At 39.7% G+C, this 18,451-nt stretch overlaps 1 protein-coding gene and 1 long non-coding RNA gene across 2 annotated transcripts in view; one reads left to right on the top strand and one right to left on the bottom strand.

Annotated features, from left to right (window-relative positions):
* Nucleotides 1–443: 443 nt before the first annotated feature.
* tbx3a (T-box transcription factor 3a) lies at nucleotides 444–12,134 on the bottom strand. Its single transcript, XM_006640275.3, has 7 exons — nucleotides 10,987–12,134; nucleotides 9,444–9,711; nucleotides 8,385–8,531; nucleotides 6,058–6,134; nucleotides 5,044–5,198; nucleotides 3,508–4,163; nucleotides 444–2,128 (listed from the first exon to the last, which is right to left on the bottom strand). The coding sequence occupies exons 1-7, from the start codon at nucleotides 11,364–11,366 to the stop codon at nucleotides 1,682–1,684; spliced, it is 2,130 nt and encodes a 709-aa protein (XP_006640338.1). The 5' UTR covers nucleotides 11,367–12,134; the 3' UTR covers nucleotides 444–1,681.
* Nucleotides 11,285–18,451, top strand: part of LOC138224496 (uncharacterized) — a 75,796-nt gene continuing 68,629 nt past the window's right edge. Inside the window, exon 1 of the long non-coding RNA XR_011182991.1 lies at nucleotides 11,285–11,368. This is a non-coding gene — a long non-coding RNA (uncharacterized lncRNA). The remainder of the gene's footprint in view (nucleotides 11,369–18,451) is intronic.

Genomic DNA, 18,451 nt, shown 5'->3' with positions numbered 1-18,451 from the left:
GTTATGTGTAATACTTTTAGTGGAAACCGCAGAATAGATGTCTTTATTTGCAACGCTTACAAGTGCTGACACGGTTTTTTATGTTCTGCAGGAGTCTATCTTCAAAAGCCTGGTACACCTAACAGCTTATTTTGCAATTAAATGACCACAATAAACAGCCTGTTCAGATATTCAACATTGTCTAGTGTGTTGTCACTATTTGCCATGAGATTTTTTTAATTTACATTAACGTATGAAATCAAATCACGGCATCTAGAACATTTTAGTGACGTTTTCGTGAACAGATTGTGAGTTCCAAACAGATGGAATTTTACTCAAAAGACTAAGTCTACTCCAGAAAAGTGATCTGCAAATATCCCGAAACCAAATCAAGGAAAATTAATTCTAGAACGAAATGACTAATATTACACATGAGTAACGTTACACCAAGTTCTGAGATGTCGCAGGGCAAATCAGCACAAGTTGTGGTGCAATTCAATATTTTATTGAAACTTTCAGGAAACATTTGTTAACAAAACAAAAATCTTTAAACTACAGAAATCCAATGACAACTTTAGAAACACAAATTAAACCTTCATCATATTGTAATAAAGTTTCGGCACTTTTACTTTCAAGCTGCAAAACGGATTTTTTTTAATCCATTCGTTTTGACACACAAACAAAATTTCTAAAGGAAATCTTCAACACGTTTCAAGCCACTGGTGCGCTGTTGTCACTTGTAATTATTCTGAACAGTAGCAATCTTAACACAGAGACCATGGGAAAAACTACGATGACACATCATTGTCTTTGCAGTCAACTATACAGACAGCTAAAAAGGTGGGATGGCGGAGATCCTGGACAGGTTTCTCCATCCTGACTGAAAAGACGGAAACGATCAAACCAACTGGCAGACAATATTTACAAAAAATATGTACAACGCCAATAAATTAAGGGCAGATTCTTGAGAACTCTAATCCGGTAGCCTATATTTACAAGAAATATCAAATAATTACATAAATATTTTTTAATATATTTATAGTCCAAGCTTCCCGTTTTAATTTCTCTTTTCGGATTCTATTTTCGGTTACATACAAAATCACTGTGTATTCAAATGCACGGGGAAAGTAAAAGGGTATTCTAAAAACTGTCTTGCAAATCTGTTTGGAGAGGGGAGGCCTACACCAACATATAATATATTTTCTTTTTTGTCGCCTTAAAATAAATCAGTGGCAATCAGCAAACGAGACATGGTCATGTAGGACATGCAAAGCCTTTCTTTTGTTCCGGACATAATCATTCTCATATACATTTGTCATTTTTCCTATCAAACACAGCACTTTACAAGTTATACCAGAAACAGGTTTACAAACCATCCTAACCAATTTAGCGACATTTTTTTTATTTCGTTCTCCCAGCATCCGACATGTAAAATATAGATATGGCGTAGCAGCAACTTTATCGATTGATTATCAGAATTCTTACTAAACCTTTTTCGTTCCAATACTTATGTGGTAGTCAAAAATACAGGGGGAAAAAAATCAAAGTCTGTGTTTTCTGTTAACACAAGAAATATACTTTTACGTTTTCTTCTAACAAAGTGCATTGAAAAAAACAACAACAGTTGGATAGATTTGCAAAAACAAACCCGCATTAGCTAGAAATGTACGTTTATTATTATTATTATTATTATTTTCTTTCGCTAAGGTGAGACACTTCTTGCCCTGTCTTGTTTCGAGTCTAGTCCGCTGACCAAGCGTTGAATGCTTTGCAGTTCGTTGGTGGAATCCTTCTCAGGACACGTTTTTGGGGACAGAGAGACTGAGCCTGAAGATATCGTGGAGGATCTACCATTCACCTCCGAAGTAGAGTCCATGGTGGCCGAAACTGGACTTGTTGCCATACTGTTGGCTTTGATCTCGATGGCGCTGTTGGACATAGTAGGGAGAGCTGTAGTCAGCAAAGTACTGCTGTCCGGTATACTCATGGGGATCGAATAGGGGCTGTACCGGAGACGCGGGCGCACCGCGTTCAGAAACGGGTGGCGATGCACGGAGGAAGAGGCAGCGGCGGAGGAGGCGGCGGCAGCAGCCGCCATATAGGTGTAAGGATAGGGGAAAAGGCTTCCAAAGGGAGACATCGCCAGGCCCTGCAAACAAAACAAGGCAGTTAAACGCCTGACGGAATGACAGCGGGAACCTGACATCACCGTGATCTTACACGCGCGAATTACGCAAGCAGGCAGCGATCCCTGCAGTCCTACAGCTTATAGCTGTTATCTTCCACTCTTGGGGGATAACTTATTTACTAATGTTGTCGTTTCTTAGCCAGCCTGTGGAACCAACCCCAGTTAAAACACATTCAAATATCTCTGAAATATGCACCACTTTTCTCTGGATTTTTGTAGGGACATGTATCAATGATCTAATTCACCCAGTCAGCAAATGATTGTAAATACACCCATAGGCCTTTTCACAAATAGCCCAGACGTGTCAAAAATATACTCTTCTTTTAAATAATTTTAAAAAAATAGCTTATAAGGATTTGAGGTTATTGCTGTGTGTGAAGAAAAAGATGCTGTTTTCGTTTCCACGAAAGTCAAAACCAACATATCTGCAAAAAGATGTTCAGCAACACCTTAGCATAGGGAGGAACAGTTATCTTTCTCAGAACGTTGACATGCTATAACCCATAAAAAGCAGAGATCTCTCACTTATAAACTATACATAAAGAATAACATATTAGCGGTGACGTGCCATGTTTAAATATTTCCATTAAAGTCACATGTAATTAGATATAGATCGTTACTGTTTGCTGTTCAACCGGTGGAGCTATTAATACTTTTGGCCAGAACTAGAAATCGCGTATGAATTTGCACCTAGTGTATTTTGAGTAACATTTTGTAAAGGGAGAACCTCGTTTTACGAACAAAGACCTTTCACATAATGCATGCTGGGTGTAAGTCCTTTTAATGACCACTTTCCTTTCCTCGAAATACGGTCTGAATTAACCTGTGACCTTACAAGCCTCGATAAATTAGAATCGAACTGTTGATACCCCCGCAGTCTGTTGGTTTCAACACATAACATTTAATAGTGGGATTCTAAGACGTTACATGGATGTTCCGTGTAATATTGCTGTACATGCTCACGGCTCGCGATAGTGTAAGGAGCCATTTGTAAAGCAAACACAAGTGACGAGCAAAAAACAAAAAGACTAAAATCCCAAGGGGGGACCTGTCCCTTTCACCGCATTGCACTTCTTAATTTTAATTTTCGAAGTGCACTCAAATCTCTAACCTTTTGTGGAGTTCATTTAAAAATACACGGATGTTTAATATCTTTTAACATTCTTCCCTATTGCACACACCCATTAATATTTCAATCCAGCTACGAACTATCATACTGACCCAACAAAATGCCCTTTCTTCATCAACGGCTTGCAAATTAGAAACTGGTTGCGAAGTAGGAGGTAAAGATGGCAAACGGTAGGGTCTCCGCGCACCCCGAGCCGAGATAAGGTTGTTACCTGCGATGCTAGCACGTGCTGCTGTAGGTGAAAGGGCAGGCCCGACGCTCCCGTGAGCCCTTGCGGGGAGGCGATGCTGGCCGTGTCCATGGTGCTAACCCCCGCAGAAGACACGGCAGCCAGCAAAGGACCCATGCCTGCCGCCGCCATATTGGAGAAGGCGCCTCCCATGTTAAACTGACTGGGGTGTAAAAGAAAAGGATGAGCCCCACCCAGGGGGTTGAAAAACTGCTGTCCTGCCAGACCAGGTGGAAATCCAAAATTATGTAAATGACCCTGGCTCATGTGAGCGCTGCTGTCCGTTTGAACAGTCAAGGGCACGTAATTCTCTTTGCTCATAGGCCTGCACTCGTCCTGTTTGGATGGGTCACGTATTGAGGGCTTCAGGTCTTCGCCACTTAACGATCTTGTGGTGCTGGAGATAATAGTGACCGGGCTTTGCCTGGAGTCCGCCGGGCTTTTGTCGGTCCGTGCTGGGTCTTCGGTCCTAGCCCTGCTTGCGGAGTCACTGCTAGCAAACAGGTGGGCTTTAGTGGGGCTTCTGTCAGTGTCCTTTCCCTCCTCAGTGGTCGTAGAAATTTTATTGGATTCCTGCCCGTCCTGTGGATTTTCATCTTTGCTCTCTTCGTCGCTGTCTTCATCGCTCTCGCAGGCGTCTAATTAAAACAATACAGAGCGTGATTCACATGCAGTTGAAATCAGACAAACGTTAGCGTCACCTTTTGATTCCTTTTAATTTCAAAGGATATTGGCGTTGTTTTTCCACGAAAGACCGCGGAATTTAAAGCAGAACAAACAACACCCGGGAATAGTTATTGTTTATACGTCATAAAGGTAATTGCTAAAAAACGTTCATACAACAATTGTCTAGTAGGAAGAAAAAAAACAAGAGGCAAGCTTCAAGTCTTCTAAAAGCGCAATTTACAGCAGACAAATTTCAAATATATTACCGGCGTGTTGTGTGGATGTTACATACGACAGAAGGATTTTCTGACAAGTTTATTTTTTCAATATCACTTTAAAAACATGAGTAACAGACAGATCTCTGGTCTTTTTGGGAAATACGTGTTAGAAGCTGTCCCAGAGAGAACTAAACCCCACAGCAAAGTTGAATCACCCATTTAGTCAAAAACCAATAGCGCAAAAGCGCAGTATAACGCCACTTTAAGACAGCATACATGAACGTGGACTTCAGCAAACAACGAGGTTTGCAAGGCAGCCTAAACAGCAGTTTGTTACAGTGGAAAGAAATAAAATGTAAGTCTTATTAGCCAACTGGTCTGCTGCAGAGTTATGGCAATTAATGCACCAGATGCTTAATAAGAAATGAGGCTGCCCTGGTGAAGCCATTCAGTTTGATTAAAACTAAAGATTACTTTCTAAAGCAAAGGTCGAAGTTTCCCTTTTAAACTCACCCTGTTTTATTTCAGCTGTGCCTGCCTCATTATATAGACAAGAAAATACTGGTATTCACAAGTCCTTCACGTCAGTTGAGTATCAGTAAGTGTACAGAGAGGGAGAAGAAAGCGCTCTTACTTTTGAGGTTGGAAGGACCGACCGCTGACACCGCGGGTGATAAGGCCTGTCCGAAGCGCTTGAACGCCGCCTGTTCGCCGGAGGATTCGTCTGATGTTCCGGTGTCTTTCTTCTGTTCCTCGTAAGACCTCATGGATTGCAAAGCCAACTGTTTCCTGTCCATTCAAAAACATTTTGTCCGAAGTTTTATCAACCTGATTATCGTATTTTACATATATTTGCAAAATGCACCATAGACATTTTACTACGCTTTCTCCGTTATGGAGGACTTTGTAAATCTGATTTTTGAAGTATTGGACTAATCCTACTTTTGGTAAAAGCACCCATTTTTCTTTACACAGGTATTGTATATGCATCTAAGAACATTCTCAAATAAATGCCTATAACAGTCATTCAATAAAGTGTTATAATAAAGAGCCAGGGGAAATATCAATATGTAAAATATATTGACATATCCCACTCAATTCTAGCTGCGTTTTTAATATAACGCTGAGCAGCCCATAGATTTCACATTACTGGCACTGCGATGTTACTCTACGTCATCGACTAATCAGTGGACTTTTACAACCCAGGCTTGTATCTATTTATGTTCTTTAGTCTCCGGACCCGTTTGGCCAAATAAACCGTCCATTTTAGAAGTATATACCCATCATCTCAAAGTACAACGTACAGTACAGGTCAAAATGATTTTTTAATGCAGCAGTCTTTGAAGTGTACCCGTTCTTAAATGCAGTATAATCTTCAGCCCTTTGCAACCGAGTCGCGAATATATACAGAACAGAAATGGCAAGTGGAATATTGAATTCCAGGTTGAGCCAAAATGAAGCGTGCTTTTTAACATTCTTGTGTGTAGTACCTAAACCGTAATACCAGCAATAATTTAAAGAGACTCGTGGTGTCGTGTTTCCGATACGTTTAAGCTCTTTGGCTTTTCTTCTGGAATCAAAGCGATTTCTTTAATTTTGCAAAACGGAGAAAGGCCATAGCGGGGAAGAGATTTGTGAGCAGTCCTACCTCTTTTCTCTCCTGCCGTTACCGGTGTCCCGGAATCCTTTGGCAAACGGATTATTATCGATTTTTAACTGCGTGATCTGGAAAGGAAATAAAATATATGTAGCATTTGCAAAATAAATATGGGAAATGCACTTAATCTTGTTTTTGTCCTTTTATTTCACGGGATTTTACATGGGCCTTTTCAATTGGATCTAGTAATTGCGTGGACCCTGGTGCATTGATACTTCATAGTTGACGTCTGCATAGTGTACACTGCTTACACGCGGCCATTTCGCTATAGAGTTCTTTATAGAGGGTTTTAAAGTTGTAGTAAGAATAATGAAAAAGAAATCGAGCATATATCAATAATGTAACTTACATTATCTGGGAATTAATATATATGCATTTAATGCATCGCTTTTTTTTCGTTGATAATCACTCAAGTACTCCTATATACTCCATCAAAAGTGTAAGGAACAGACTAAAAATACATTATTATTTATTATTCTTATACGGACAATAATTAAGATGAGGGGAGTTGTCCGTAACACTGGCATTTAACTGTTTTTGATAAAACATTAGAATTATTATTAGTACAATTAAAACCAGTCAATACTACCTGCGTGATCTTCAAATTAATTCGAATAAGGGGGTGAAAAGTTGTATGTATCATTCTTACTTATTTTTCTGTACTCCTGTTGATCTTGCTAAGGGCTCGGTGTCCAATCTTGGGACTACTTTAGCACAACCGTTTATTTTAAGGTTGGAGAGAGGAAACTTCGTGTTATTTCGGAACTATTTCCCCTGTCAAGCCTTATTTGTCATTTAGAGACGTATATCTTATAGACACATCGACAATTTGTGTTATACATTTTGTTATTGGACTTCTTATAGCATTAAAGCGTGACAACAGAATGTATCTCGTATTTCTAAATTCGTTGTCAGGTCGATGCACTGGGTAGGGTACAGAGCACAATCTTTAAAAAATGAATTTTACGATGAAACACTGACTCAAGGTCATGGGACTGACGTTATGACGCCATTTTATCTGCAATTACAATTAATATCGATACTATTTTAGTTTTTTGGCTGCTATTTAAACCGCTATTTCAACCTGAAAACTTGTATTTAAAGAGTGTGATTGAACCTAATAGGCTACATGGTATATTAGCATTTTAAATGCGTAATATTAATTTTAATCCGATACGAGCCCCCTTCAGATGTTAATTTTAATGAGCGTTGCTTTACGCGCAAACACACACACACACGCGAGATCTATCGTTTTGATGCTCCGCTAGTTTGGAACTATGCCTGTCATAGGCCTCTAGTTAAAAAAAAAACACATTCTTCAGATTTTCTGTAATAGACGGTTAAGAAAACATAGTTACCTCCTGTATTAATTACTTCAAGAAGGTAAACCACATATAGGTACATTATTATATAATTAGCATGGAAGACAGTCTAAGTGTTTTGTTTATTTAAATTCGGCACTGTTAAGATATCAACAATCCCCAAAATTTTAAACATAAAATACTTTTTCACATATTAACACACACAGCCTCCGCACCTTTCTAAGTCTATAAAAGACACACTGGTTGAATGTTTTATGTTCGGATTGGCAGAATGAAAAAGAAAATCCAGCATATGTGCTTAATAACTATTACAATTCATGCTTGACCCCTCTTCCAACCTTTGTGTTTTTTTCACTGTTACTTTTAATATCCTAATGTGTAGGAGTGCCAAAAATGAAGTCTCCATTTTGATTAGCACCTGGTTGTGAACAAAATTAAGGAACACAGAAAGCGCCTCGGCCCAGTAAGACACGGAGGAAAATAGTCTTGCATCTATTAATTTTCATCTCCACAAACTCACAAGCACACTCACCAACAATTCCAAACGTTTATGCAATTGATATAAAAATCCAATTCTAACGATGAAAGATAACGTATTTTTATGATCGACTAACCGCGGAGATACCCACCCTATTCTACAAATGCTGCAAAACACGAGTGAACTTGGTAGATACTTTATTTTAACTGGTACAGGTGGCCTACAGATTCCAGCATAACAAAATTACATGTAACTTTGTCTTTCCCCAAAACCGAACATACATTTCTTTACAGAATTGTAATACAAGCAAGAATTTCCCTGGAGCTAGGCGTGCAAGGCAAGGCATAATACCTTATCTCTTCGTTTATTTTTGTATTTACTTTATTACTAGGCAACGTATAAGTATGCACATGTGGAAACATCCAATCATAAACTACTTTAAAATCTAAAACGGCACTTTCTACACTGGTAGCAGACAACGGCGGCAAGGACTATGAATAATATACCGATAATCTTACCTTATCATTTTGGTAGGCTGTTACAGCAATGAACTCTGTTTCAGGAAAGACGTAAGTCCTGAAAGTGCTATAAGGAAGCTTTAAAATATCGTTGGCTCTGACGATGTGAAACCTGGGCTGGTATTTGTGCATGGAGTTCAGAATTGTCTGCAGCAGGAAAACAATTAAGGATTTCAAGACATAATCACGTATTCATAGACAAGGACAGAAAAAAATAATAAAATAAAACTCACACATGATCAAAATGGGATTAAACTATAAATGTACACATTTATTCACCCGGGGCTTCAAAAAGTTTTAGAATTATTAGGAATTTAATGTGACGTTTAAGACCTCTTATTCTTTAACCTAACTGCATAACAAAACCATTGTTATTGGTAGAAAGTGGTACCTGTTCTATGTTCGCGGTACCACGAATTCAAAATGAGATTGCTACAGCGCGTAACTATTATGTTATAATTTCCAGTCATTCTTCAGTAAAACAAAGAAATGTTATCACTTCATCTGTCATATAATATATATATAGGAATATATCACCCCGAGAGAGTCTGATTAATCTGTAACAATTTTCTCTGTATTACGCAAAATCAGTCTACGCATCTAAATTGAATTCAGCTTTGTTTTCACAATTCAGAAGTAGTTTCTAAGAATTATAACTTGCGAATCCATCTGTAAGTTTAAATGCGTCTTGTTTCTTATTTAAAAAGCAAAAGCCTTGCTCTCATTTTACAGTTTACGAGAGTTAAACACGGTGAAATATTTCAGTGTTCTATCGCTTTTATGCGTTAAAATGGCTTTTACAATTTGAACAAGAAATAATACTACTGCAACCGTTGTCTTGGCCTAAGTCATAGGACTTGTGGGCCTTCATGCTGGCGAAACCTTTTCTTGTTCTTAGAAAGCCTTTACATTCATTCCAAATATTCTCCTCAAATTTCTTGCTCTACAGTTTTGAGGGAAAGTCATATTAGCCTTCAATATCACTATCATATTTTCTAATAGCAATTGGAAGATTTCCTATGCATAACAGAAAAAAAATAAGGAATGGATTAAACTTACAAATCCATGTTTGTCGGAGATGTTGTTAGTCAGTTTAAGTTTGTGAAAATTGACGACTTTTGACATCCACTGCTCGCCAGTGGCCGGGCTGTCCGGGTGGATATACATTCTCTTCGGCATCTCGGGGTCGGCCTTTCCCGCGACCATCCAGCGAGAGTTGTGGAATTTGTACCTGCAGTCGTCGGCTGCTACAATATCCATCAACAAAATGTATTTGGCTTTTTTATCCAAGCCGGTGCATCTCACTTTGAACGGGGGAAACATTCGCCTTGAGGAAGAGAAGAACGTCGTGTTTTAATATACATGTTTTTTTTCCTACTTTAAAGACCATAAGATGTTATTTTGTCCCTTTCTAGGTTTCTTCATAGATCAGTTTCCTCCCTTTTCATTTAATAAAGGCGAGTTTGTAATTTGGGATAATTTTGGAGTTTGCACCGAGTTGTCTGGCCCTTAACTCTAAATGTAACTTCCTACAAGAGTGTGTTTGCGTGTGTGGAAATTATTTATGTTTCAACTATTTTAATCTTTTAGATAATATTTTACAACACTCTTCACCGCCACGCATACATGATTTACGAACATAATGGCAGTCAGCATTGCATTATGATAGCATATCTCCAAAACGCTTTGCAGCTACATTGTGTTGAATTACAACAGGATGCCACAAATTTGTGTTTTTATAATACCAGGCTACTGGCATAAAATAACATTTTGCCTCAGAGGAAACACATGACGATAAACTTAGGAACGTATATTATCTGACACGGACAAACTGGGCTTACTGTCCGTGCGGAGTGTATGCTGCCCTACTGCAGCTTTATGGAATATACTGAACTAAACTACCAGGCCTAGAAGTCGTATTTTTCGCTCCCGATATTTTTGTTCCTAGTATATACCTCTGTCGGTGTCTGTGCCATTTTATTATTGAATCTAGCAGGAAGAAAAGGCTTTGACCAAGACGCAAATGGAGGGAAAATGAATGATACCGTAATAATGAGATCATTTAACCCTCTGCCTAGCTCCCCGCAAGCTGCAGTTTTATGATTTTATAATCGCCGATTGGAATCGTAAAAAATGAGTCCAGGTTAAACTGTTACCAAGAAAGGTGTCGTTCGATCAATTTATAGGTCTGCTAAGGTTTGCATTTTTTTTCCGCGTCCGATTACGGTGAACACGGGAAAAGATCAAATGGGCGATCCTAGAAATAGTACTTTATGATTAGATATATTTTAATAACCTAACAGTTGTAAATTGTATCTGACCGATGCAAGCAACAGAACAAACTTATGGGAGAAAATGGTCGGCTTCAAAGGGGTTGATGTATATCTTTTTTTGTTTTTAATACTGGCATCTTTAAACAAATCGTGATCCGCAGTATTTCCAAAAAATATGTGTATATATAGTCGGCCTTTAAAAAGACGGCGAGGTGCTGTTTGCGGCACTCAGTAATACAAATAAAAAACGCGTTTTCATGAGAATTCGGGGTTGTCAGGGATGGTAGAGGGAGAGAGAGAATAAAAAAGAAGTGGGAGGTGAGGTTTACCTTCCAGATTTCGTGATGACCATTTCAGTGCCGCGCTTGTGGAACTGCTCCCAAAGTTCCTTGGCTTCCAGGTGAACTTTGGGATCGTCTTCCACTTCTTCTTCGGGTTCCAATGTTTTAAGAGGCCGGAGATGGGCAGCGGCTGCCTGGTGACCTATCGAGGAGAAGTGGAGGCCGGTCTCCGCGGCGCCAACCAGCTGATCCATGATGGGCTTCCCCAGAGCTCCCGGCAGAGACAGAGCACCGTTGGGTGGGAGAGCCAGCGCCGGGAAGAAGGGAGGCTGGTGTCCCAACATCGCACTCATGGCAAAGTCCGGAGCCCGGTGAGGTAAAAACGGGTGGTATGCCATACTCGTTCCTGGTACAACTGGATCTCTCATCGGTAAGCTCACCTACTTTACCACAGGATTTCCAGTTATGTGTTATGGTGGTTCACTTTTGTTCAGAAGAGGGAAAATGTTTTAGCTGCGCATTTCTTAGTCATGAAGTTTCGACTTTTCTTTACTATCGTATCAGAACTAGAAGATGCATCCCAGCAAGAACTGATTTGGAACAGCGGGAATTCTCTTTATTGCCGCTTCTGAAATTCCATCCAAATGTCTGCCATGAAAACTTTAGAAATATGATTCCTTTTATCTTCTCGAGTGCTGTAGATGGCTTGCTTTTTCAAGGATTAACGCGTTGCTTGTTCTCTGTATTTTTTACGCTGTCGTCTTGCTGGTCGGCTGTGCGTAAAAATGTACAGAAACAACGTAATTTTGATGTTACGTTTGTCTCGAATATGTCGGTATTCCTTAAAAAATGATTTAGAAATCTCTCACAGGCTTCAGTCTTGCTTCGGTGGATACGTATTGAGATTGATCGTTTGCGCAGAACAATTCATTTCTCTCCCCCTTTTCCACACAGACACACGCACGTACAGACACACTTTCTTTCTCTCTTTTTCTCACACACACACACTTCAAAAAAGAGAAATAAGAGAAAGAAGGACTCCCGTTGAAGGCAGAGAGAAGGCGAGATCTCAGCACCAAGAAATACCCTGCGCTTCTGTGCTCTGTAGGTTCCAGATTGTATGGATGTGTTGTGTGTTGCAAGGAGCTGATCCCTGTTGATTGGCTACTTGACGCTTTTGGACCAATTGTGTGGCTTCGTAGGCGTGGTTTTGACAGGTCGGGTGGAGGGGACAGTCTTGAGTTATAAAAAGAAGGTGTCGGAAGCTGTAACGCTACAGCGAAGCATCACTACTCCACTCCATGCAGTGTGAATATGTCAACATCATTAGACTGGGGAGGGTCGTTCTCGTCGGACCCAGCGAGGAAAACTAGCTCGAGCCTCCTCTAGGTGGCTTTGTTCATAGGAAATCACTATCTGTGCGCATAGCTGGGAAGCTCGCCTTCAACGCGACTAGTGCAGTTCCAATCACACGTTTGCCGATGGCTTTAAATTGCATAGTGTTGAAGGTAGGGATCGGACTGTGTCCGAGAAAGATGGATACATGTGCAGTAGCTTCTAACACTTGCTACAAAGTCGTTTCAGTCGTTTAAAAAGAGTAGAGGCAGACACGCAGGTTCTTATAAATCAGTGGAAGACCAATTGCAGTTCAAGTCATTATTAAAAACGGGCATAATCATTTATTCATGGCTAACATCATATATGTATCGCATTGTTTGCTTTTGAAAATTTAACGATCATACAACTTGCATATGTCTTCTAGCTACACCCAGTCTGCAGGACAGCCCTGTCTCCTTCGCTCGGCTTGTCCGTGTTTGAGATACCGGTCACATTTCCATATGGAATATATCTAATCTTAGGAGCGCGTTGTTTTGTGCCAGTATTCACCCTTTCGTCACCCAGAGAGTCCTGTCGTACAGAACGTCGGGGTTTAACGTATCAAGCAAACCGTGAAGCGTTCAGAGATTGCTGTCTAAGTCTATATCATTCCCCGTGTCCCTCTTCAATAGGGTGGGAGCCGGAGAGAAATGAATTTAATGAGGTGATTTAATTATCTGGCAGTGGCGCCTGATGGACGCGGTGTCCTCGGCGCTTCTGAGGGAAAGCACTTTTTCTACGCTAAGCCTAAAGCAGCTTAAAACGATGAGAGCGAAAGAGACGGCGAGAGTGGGGCTTGTAGGCTGTGCTTGTGTGTATTTACGCGAGATAGTGCTGGAAAAAAAAAGCCGGATCTAAATGGCTGGAGATAGGAGCGGAACATTTAAAGTGATTAGCTCTTCTAGCGTTGCATTTTTCGACGCACATTTTTAAGAGAGCTTGGCGCCGGCCCGGTGACGTCCATTTCGTAACTAACATCTATATCACTTTCCATTCACCAGAAATCGCCACCTCCGACCCCTGCAGCAAGAGAGAGAGGTTCGTATTCAGATAATGCCGGTTATAATATAACCTGTATTGGTAATACATTTTAATCAACAAGGATTCGTAGCACTGGTGGAAAAAAAAGAGTAATGCATAGATCTATTATTAATCACAAGTCATAACAGCCACACTCGTAATAATAGATCACTAGCGGTGGAAAGTAAAATATTTCATAGTTTTTGATTTACTGTCAAATACTAATCTCCGATCTTTAAGAATTTGCAAATACTGTGCTTGGCGTTTTCAGGTGTCTTAAGGTCTCACATTATATTTTGAAGAGCGGGACATGTAAATCGGTATATATTACTAAAGTACAATACGCCCCGCTTACCCTCTTCTGTTGTACAAATTTGATTTTTCCTTCTAAAACGTCTCCTGTGTTAGCTAGGACTTGTTGATTTGTTAAGCCATTGAAGGAATCAATCTTCTGCCTCGAGAATCTCGCATCGTTTTTGAAAGCTCTCTCGTCCCGAAAAACTGTGGTAGGGGGGACTACGAGAACGCCAATCAGCATCTGCAGCAAAATAATAATGCTTATTAGTTATTTTAATTTAACGTTCTGTTAATGATGTACAAACTTCCGCCGATTATAAGTGACCTCCTAAGTAAAACCCCTGGAGACTCGTGTTATGTGGGAGGCTGAGCTAATCTTAGGATCAAACGCAGTAAGGTGTGAAGTCTTTTAGTCTCTCCCCGGCCGCCTCATGTGAGTGATAAATCTACACTGGCGCCGACTACGCACTGGATGATTAATTTGCAAGTAAACATCAGGGACTGAATGGTGGTCAGCCATCTTGGTTAAACATTGACTGCGAACTGTTCATCACGTAACCTGTCCGCAACCTGCAGACACGCCGGGCCTTCGCTCGAGAACGAGGTTTCTTTTTTCCGAACCACAGAAATGCTTATGAAATGTTCGACATCTGAACAAAGTCCATACATCAAGTGCAAGACCTGAAATGGTTAATGTTAATATTTACCCGGCCTTTTTTTAATTTTGCGTTTCAGTAGCAATCCCAGATTTGTTTACATTTGCTCAATTTCCCGATTTCTCCAGTCACACGCATTTGCCTGGTCTTTCACGCTTGTTCGGTCCTTAAAAGTCATGACAGAGACGTTAAATTGGATTTCTTTCTCAATCTTTCATCTCGGCCTTCCGTGTTCTTTGAAGGTGACACTCCGTGCAATGGTTTCAGACCGAGCCAGGCGCTCGATCGCTTGATATTGTTCCAGTTTGACCCAGAAACGTGAAGCGAGACGAACAAATTGAGGAAACAAGCCCTGAAGAGTAACTTTCTTATTAAAAAGCCGCACAGCTTCTCTTTCAATGCATGTTGCTTGGGAGGGGTAGTGTTCGCCTTTAATGTGTTAAAGTTTCGCCTAGAGGAGAAATACACATTAACCTTAAAGATTAGAGCGGATAATCTTGTTAAAAGACTTCATGGTGTGTATTTTCATTTTTAACATTTTTTATTAGCCGAGCCTGTTCTGATTGAAGGCATGCCTTTGGCTAATGGCTTTTTTTCAGTCTCCCAATCTGGTATGCTGTTGTGACAGGAACCTACTGAACTGGTCCGGTTCCCAAAGTTGTTTTGTAGGATATGGTGAATTGGTGTTTTGCTTGGAGATCATAGGAAGATCGCATCTCTTTCAACTCTTTTTAACGCATGAGTGAGGCTAACGTGCGTTCTTAAACGACGGTGGTTATTAATAATATTACTCCGATGTTACCGACTATTTCTCAGAAAGATATGAAATTTGGAGTAGTAGTAGCTGTTGTTAACCTATTTTATATCTTAGAATTTGAATAGTGGATAAACACACTTTCCCCTGCGAATAACGATCGCTCAGTGTTGCGTTTGAGCCCGAAGGACGTTGAATCCTCTTAGGAGGCACCGTTCGACGGGTAAGCATCTGTATGGAGGGGGGCGGGCTCGTTTACTTTGACAAGTTTGGTGTAAATATTCTCTTTTGCACGTGTGAGGTCTGGCGTGGGCCGATTACACGCTCATTCTTCTTTAAACTTTCACCTCTGTTTGCAGCACATTTTAATTTAGCAGAAGGTGTCACCAAATAGGAAGCACTGTTGACACAGCGGTACCCTTTCATTCTCAAAGGCCACCGGTCTTAATTAAGTAAGCTACCCTCAGAGAATAGTCAATACACTATATAAACTTTTACAGGGTTAGTGCTCTGAGGGACTCGCAGTGGCAGTAAAATGCAGACCTGACACTGCTGATTGATGGCTAGTTCACTATAGGAAAGGTTTTATATTAACAACAAGGACGAATATCGCCATCAAAGAGTCATATATTTTGGAAAATTCTAAACTTGACTCCTGCGTGGTGTGTTCACTGCAATAGTGATCATCCCACTCGGAAGGGAAGTACTGACATACCGCACAACAGTGAGCAAACCTTTTTTTAACCGTGACAGCTAGAAATGTAACTTTTCACAATCAGTTTCAAGTAGTATAATCTAAACCTCAAAACCGCAACACTGGAGGTTAAACGCCATTGTTTAACGAAGCACTTTATGCAGTGTGTTATCATTTTTATAATTCGTTGTACTGGCTGAAGCTAGGGCGGATATTATTTACCTAAGAATTAAAAAATGCTAAACTATTTCATTTTATCCACGATTTATCTCAACCAGCCTTTTAATTTTTGGCCCCTTTATACTTAAAATAACATTTTTTGCCTTGAAGGAAACAAAATGAAATCAATACGTTGTGGTGCCTGAGTGGAAAGAGATGGTCTGGGACAATTTTTCCAGAGATTCCTTTTATTGATTATTTTAAAATGATGAATTATGTAACTGTAAACATTAAAGCTATCATGAAATTGTTCCTTACCTAGGAAATGAAGTGGTACTCTTCACTAGAAGCGAATTTGACGTTGGAATGTCAAATTCCAATACAAGAGGTATCATGATCCTAAATTGCATGTATTTAACTATATTTCACACCAAAAGAAGGCTCCACAGCCGAAACGTTGTTTCCTTTCTTCTCTTTCCAACATGTAATAAACTTTACTTGTTCCTATATTTAACTTTATCTGGCAAAACTATTAAATATTCCTTCTACACCAACAGATGATAATTTTAATTAATGCATTTAAGACGTATATTTCTGATGTGATGAAAATAGCAACTGCAAGTAAATTAATGACAAATAGACATCTAATTGCTGATAAATGCCATCTAGGATAATAAAATGGGTGTTGAACCTGCCACCCCTGGTAATGAATCATTTGCATTTTAGAGAGGGCAATAGAAACTACATCAACAGTTCTAGGCAACATTTCTTGATCACACACAGGTCTGTGGATTGTAAAGCCTATCTGCCTGTTTTATCAAACTGCATAAGGTCACATATAGCTGGAAATATTTACCAAAGCATGGACGTCTATGTAAAAAGGAAATATTTGTGTTTTGTATTTCAAGCCTGAAGTCCTTATCTGCTGTATGAAGTGATTTCATCAGGAATTCATGATCTCACTGGCTTGAGACACTTGGCCTCTAATCCATACTCATAAGAACAGATGGAATGTTACAGACAAGAGCCATTCAGGCCATCCAGCTTCTGTGGCTGCTGCTTACTAACGGATCTGGAGATCTCATCCAGCCTTTTCTTGAAAGATACCAGGATAGGAAGATATCGGCTTCGACATCATAGCAGCGTCCTACCACTCTCTGTGCAAAAAAAATCTGTCACCTGTGCGTTTCCAGCGTACTTCCTTGTAGCTTCGGTCTGTATCTTCTGGCTCATGTTTCATTGTTGATTCTGAAGAAGTCAATGGAGTTGAATTGTAATGTCTTTTTAAGTCTTTAAATGACTGGAATATCACCACCTATGCATCTGGTTGCTCTTCCGATTCCAGCCATATTGTTTTTTTTTTGTAACATCGTGATTAAAATTTCACACAGTATACATAATGAGGTCTTACCAGTTCATTGTACAGTTTTAGCCTATCCTCTTCTTACAATGAATGCATAGTCTTTAGATAGTATCACGTTGTTAAGATTGAACATTGTTAGACACCTGTGGCTGGTGAATGTGGTATTAAATGAAGTGTGATCCATAGCCTTCGGGAGCTTTTTCTAATGATGGAGATCATAATCAAGGCTTACCTGGAGGTGGTCTAATTGTCACTCTTGGCTGTACTAATCCCCTTCACACTTACACAGTGGCTGTGTAACTGATCTAACAACCTGGAATGTTAAGCTGTTTGACTGCTTCAAGTATTTATTGATCCAAATTTGATCAGCTTTCTCACTGAGGAAGTCTGAGTTAAAGTTGACCGGCTGCAAGATTATCCCACTAGCACATTCAGTGGTAAGCATCAGAAAGCCTGGTTCACACCCTGTTTCTGAAACAAAGTTTATATTATGGAATTCTTGTGAGGTGGGTGTATTGGGACACTTGTGTGGGCATTGGTCACATGTCTCATGACTAGCTGGGGTATTGCATGGCTCTAACTCTCTTAAAGTGTTTGATTTTCATTGACACCAAGTTCAGATCCTGTTTTCTATATATAAAAATCATATTTGGTTCAGACCGTCAAAACATGAGAATGTGTGGATTGTTCAGTCCCTTCAAAATCAATCTGCCTTAACTAGCCAGCTGCAGTCCCTTCTTATGTGCCAGGAATGGACAATTTGGATGTGTGTTTGCTTCTGAGAAACACTAGGTGGTGAAATGAAATCTTTACTAGTATTTTTTTACTTGTGGTTCCAGATTTTAAGACTATGTTATAAATAGGGTTGATGTTTTATTATAAGTGTGTTCTAGCTCTATAAAAATCAATGAGGTGCAAATAAGTGCAAATGTGTTGGTTAGAACAACCCAAAAGGCATTTAGTTACAGATCGACTAATCAATTAAACATATTTGCTTAATTGTTGAAGATGACTGTTTCTTTAACTGCATAATCAAAACCAATGGTTCCAAACTGCTGTACTGGGGGACTACTGTGTTTATTTTCACTTGGGCTTTATTCCTAATCACAGTTTAATTGACTTCAGTTTTCTGTCTGGAGCAAATTTGTAATTTTGCTTTGAGCTCTTAACAGGTCAAATGGGATTTGTAACTG

This window comes from Lepisosteus oculatus, chromosome 22 (assembly GCF_040954835.1).
Source record: "Lepisosteus oculatus isolate fLepOcu1 chromosome 22, fLepOcu1.hap2, whole genome shotgun sequence".
In the NCBI taxonomy this organism is placed as follows: Eukaryota; Metazoa; Chordata; class Actinopteri; order Semionotiformes; family Lepisosteidae; genus Lepisosteus; species Lepisosteus oculatus.
Note: the sequence above shows the minus strand (reverse complement) of the source record. Positions and strands in the feature narration are given on the sequence as shown.

Coding starts and splice junctions, on each gene's coding strand:
- tbx3a (XM_006640275.3), bottom strand. CDS start 11,366: ATGAGAGATCCAGTTGTACCAGGAACGAGTATGGCATACCACCCGTTT. Junction 6,135..8,384: donor CAGCCTACCAAAATGATAAG/GTAAGATTATCG, acceptor TTTCCTTTCCAG/ATCACGCAGTTAAAAATCGA. Junction 2,129..3,507: donor AGCACGTGCTAGCATCGCAG/GTAACAACCTTA, acceptor TTTTGTTTGCAG/GGCCTGGCGATGTCTCCCTT.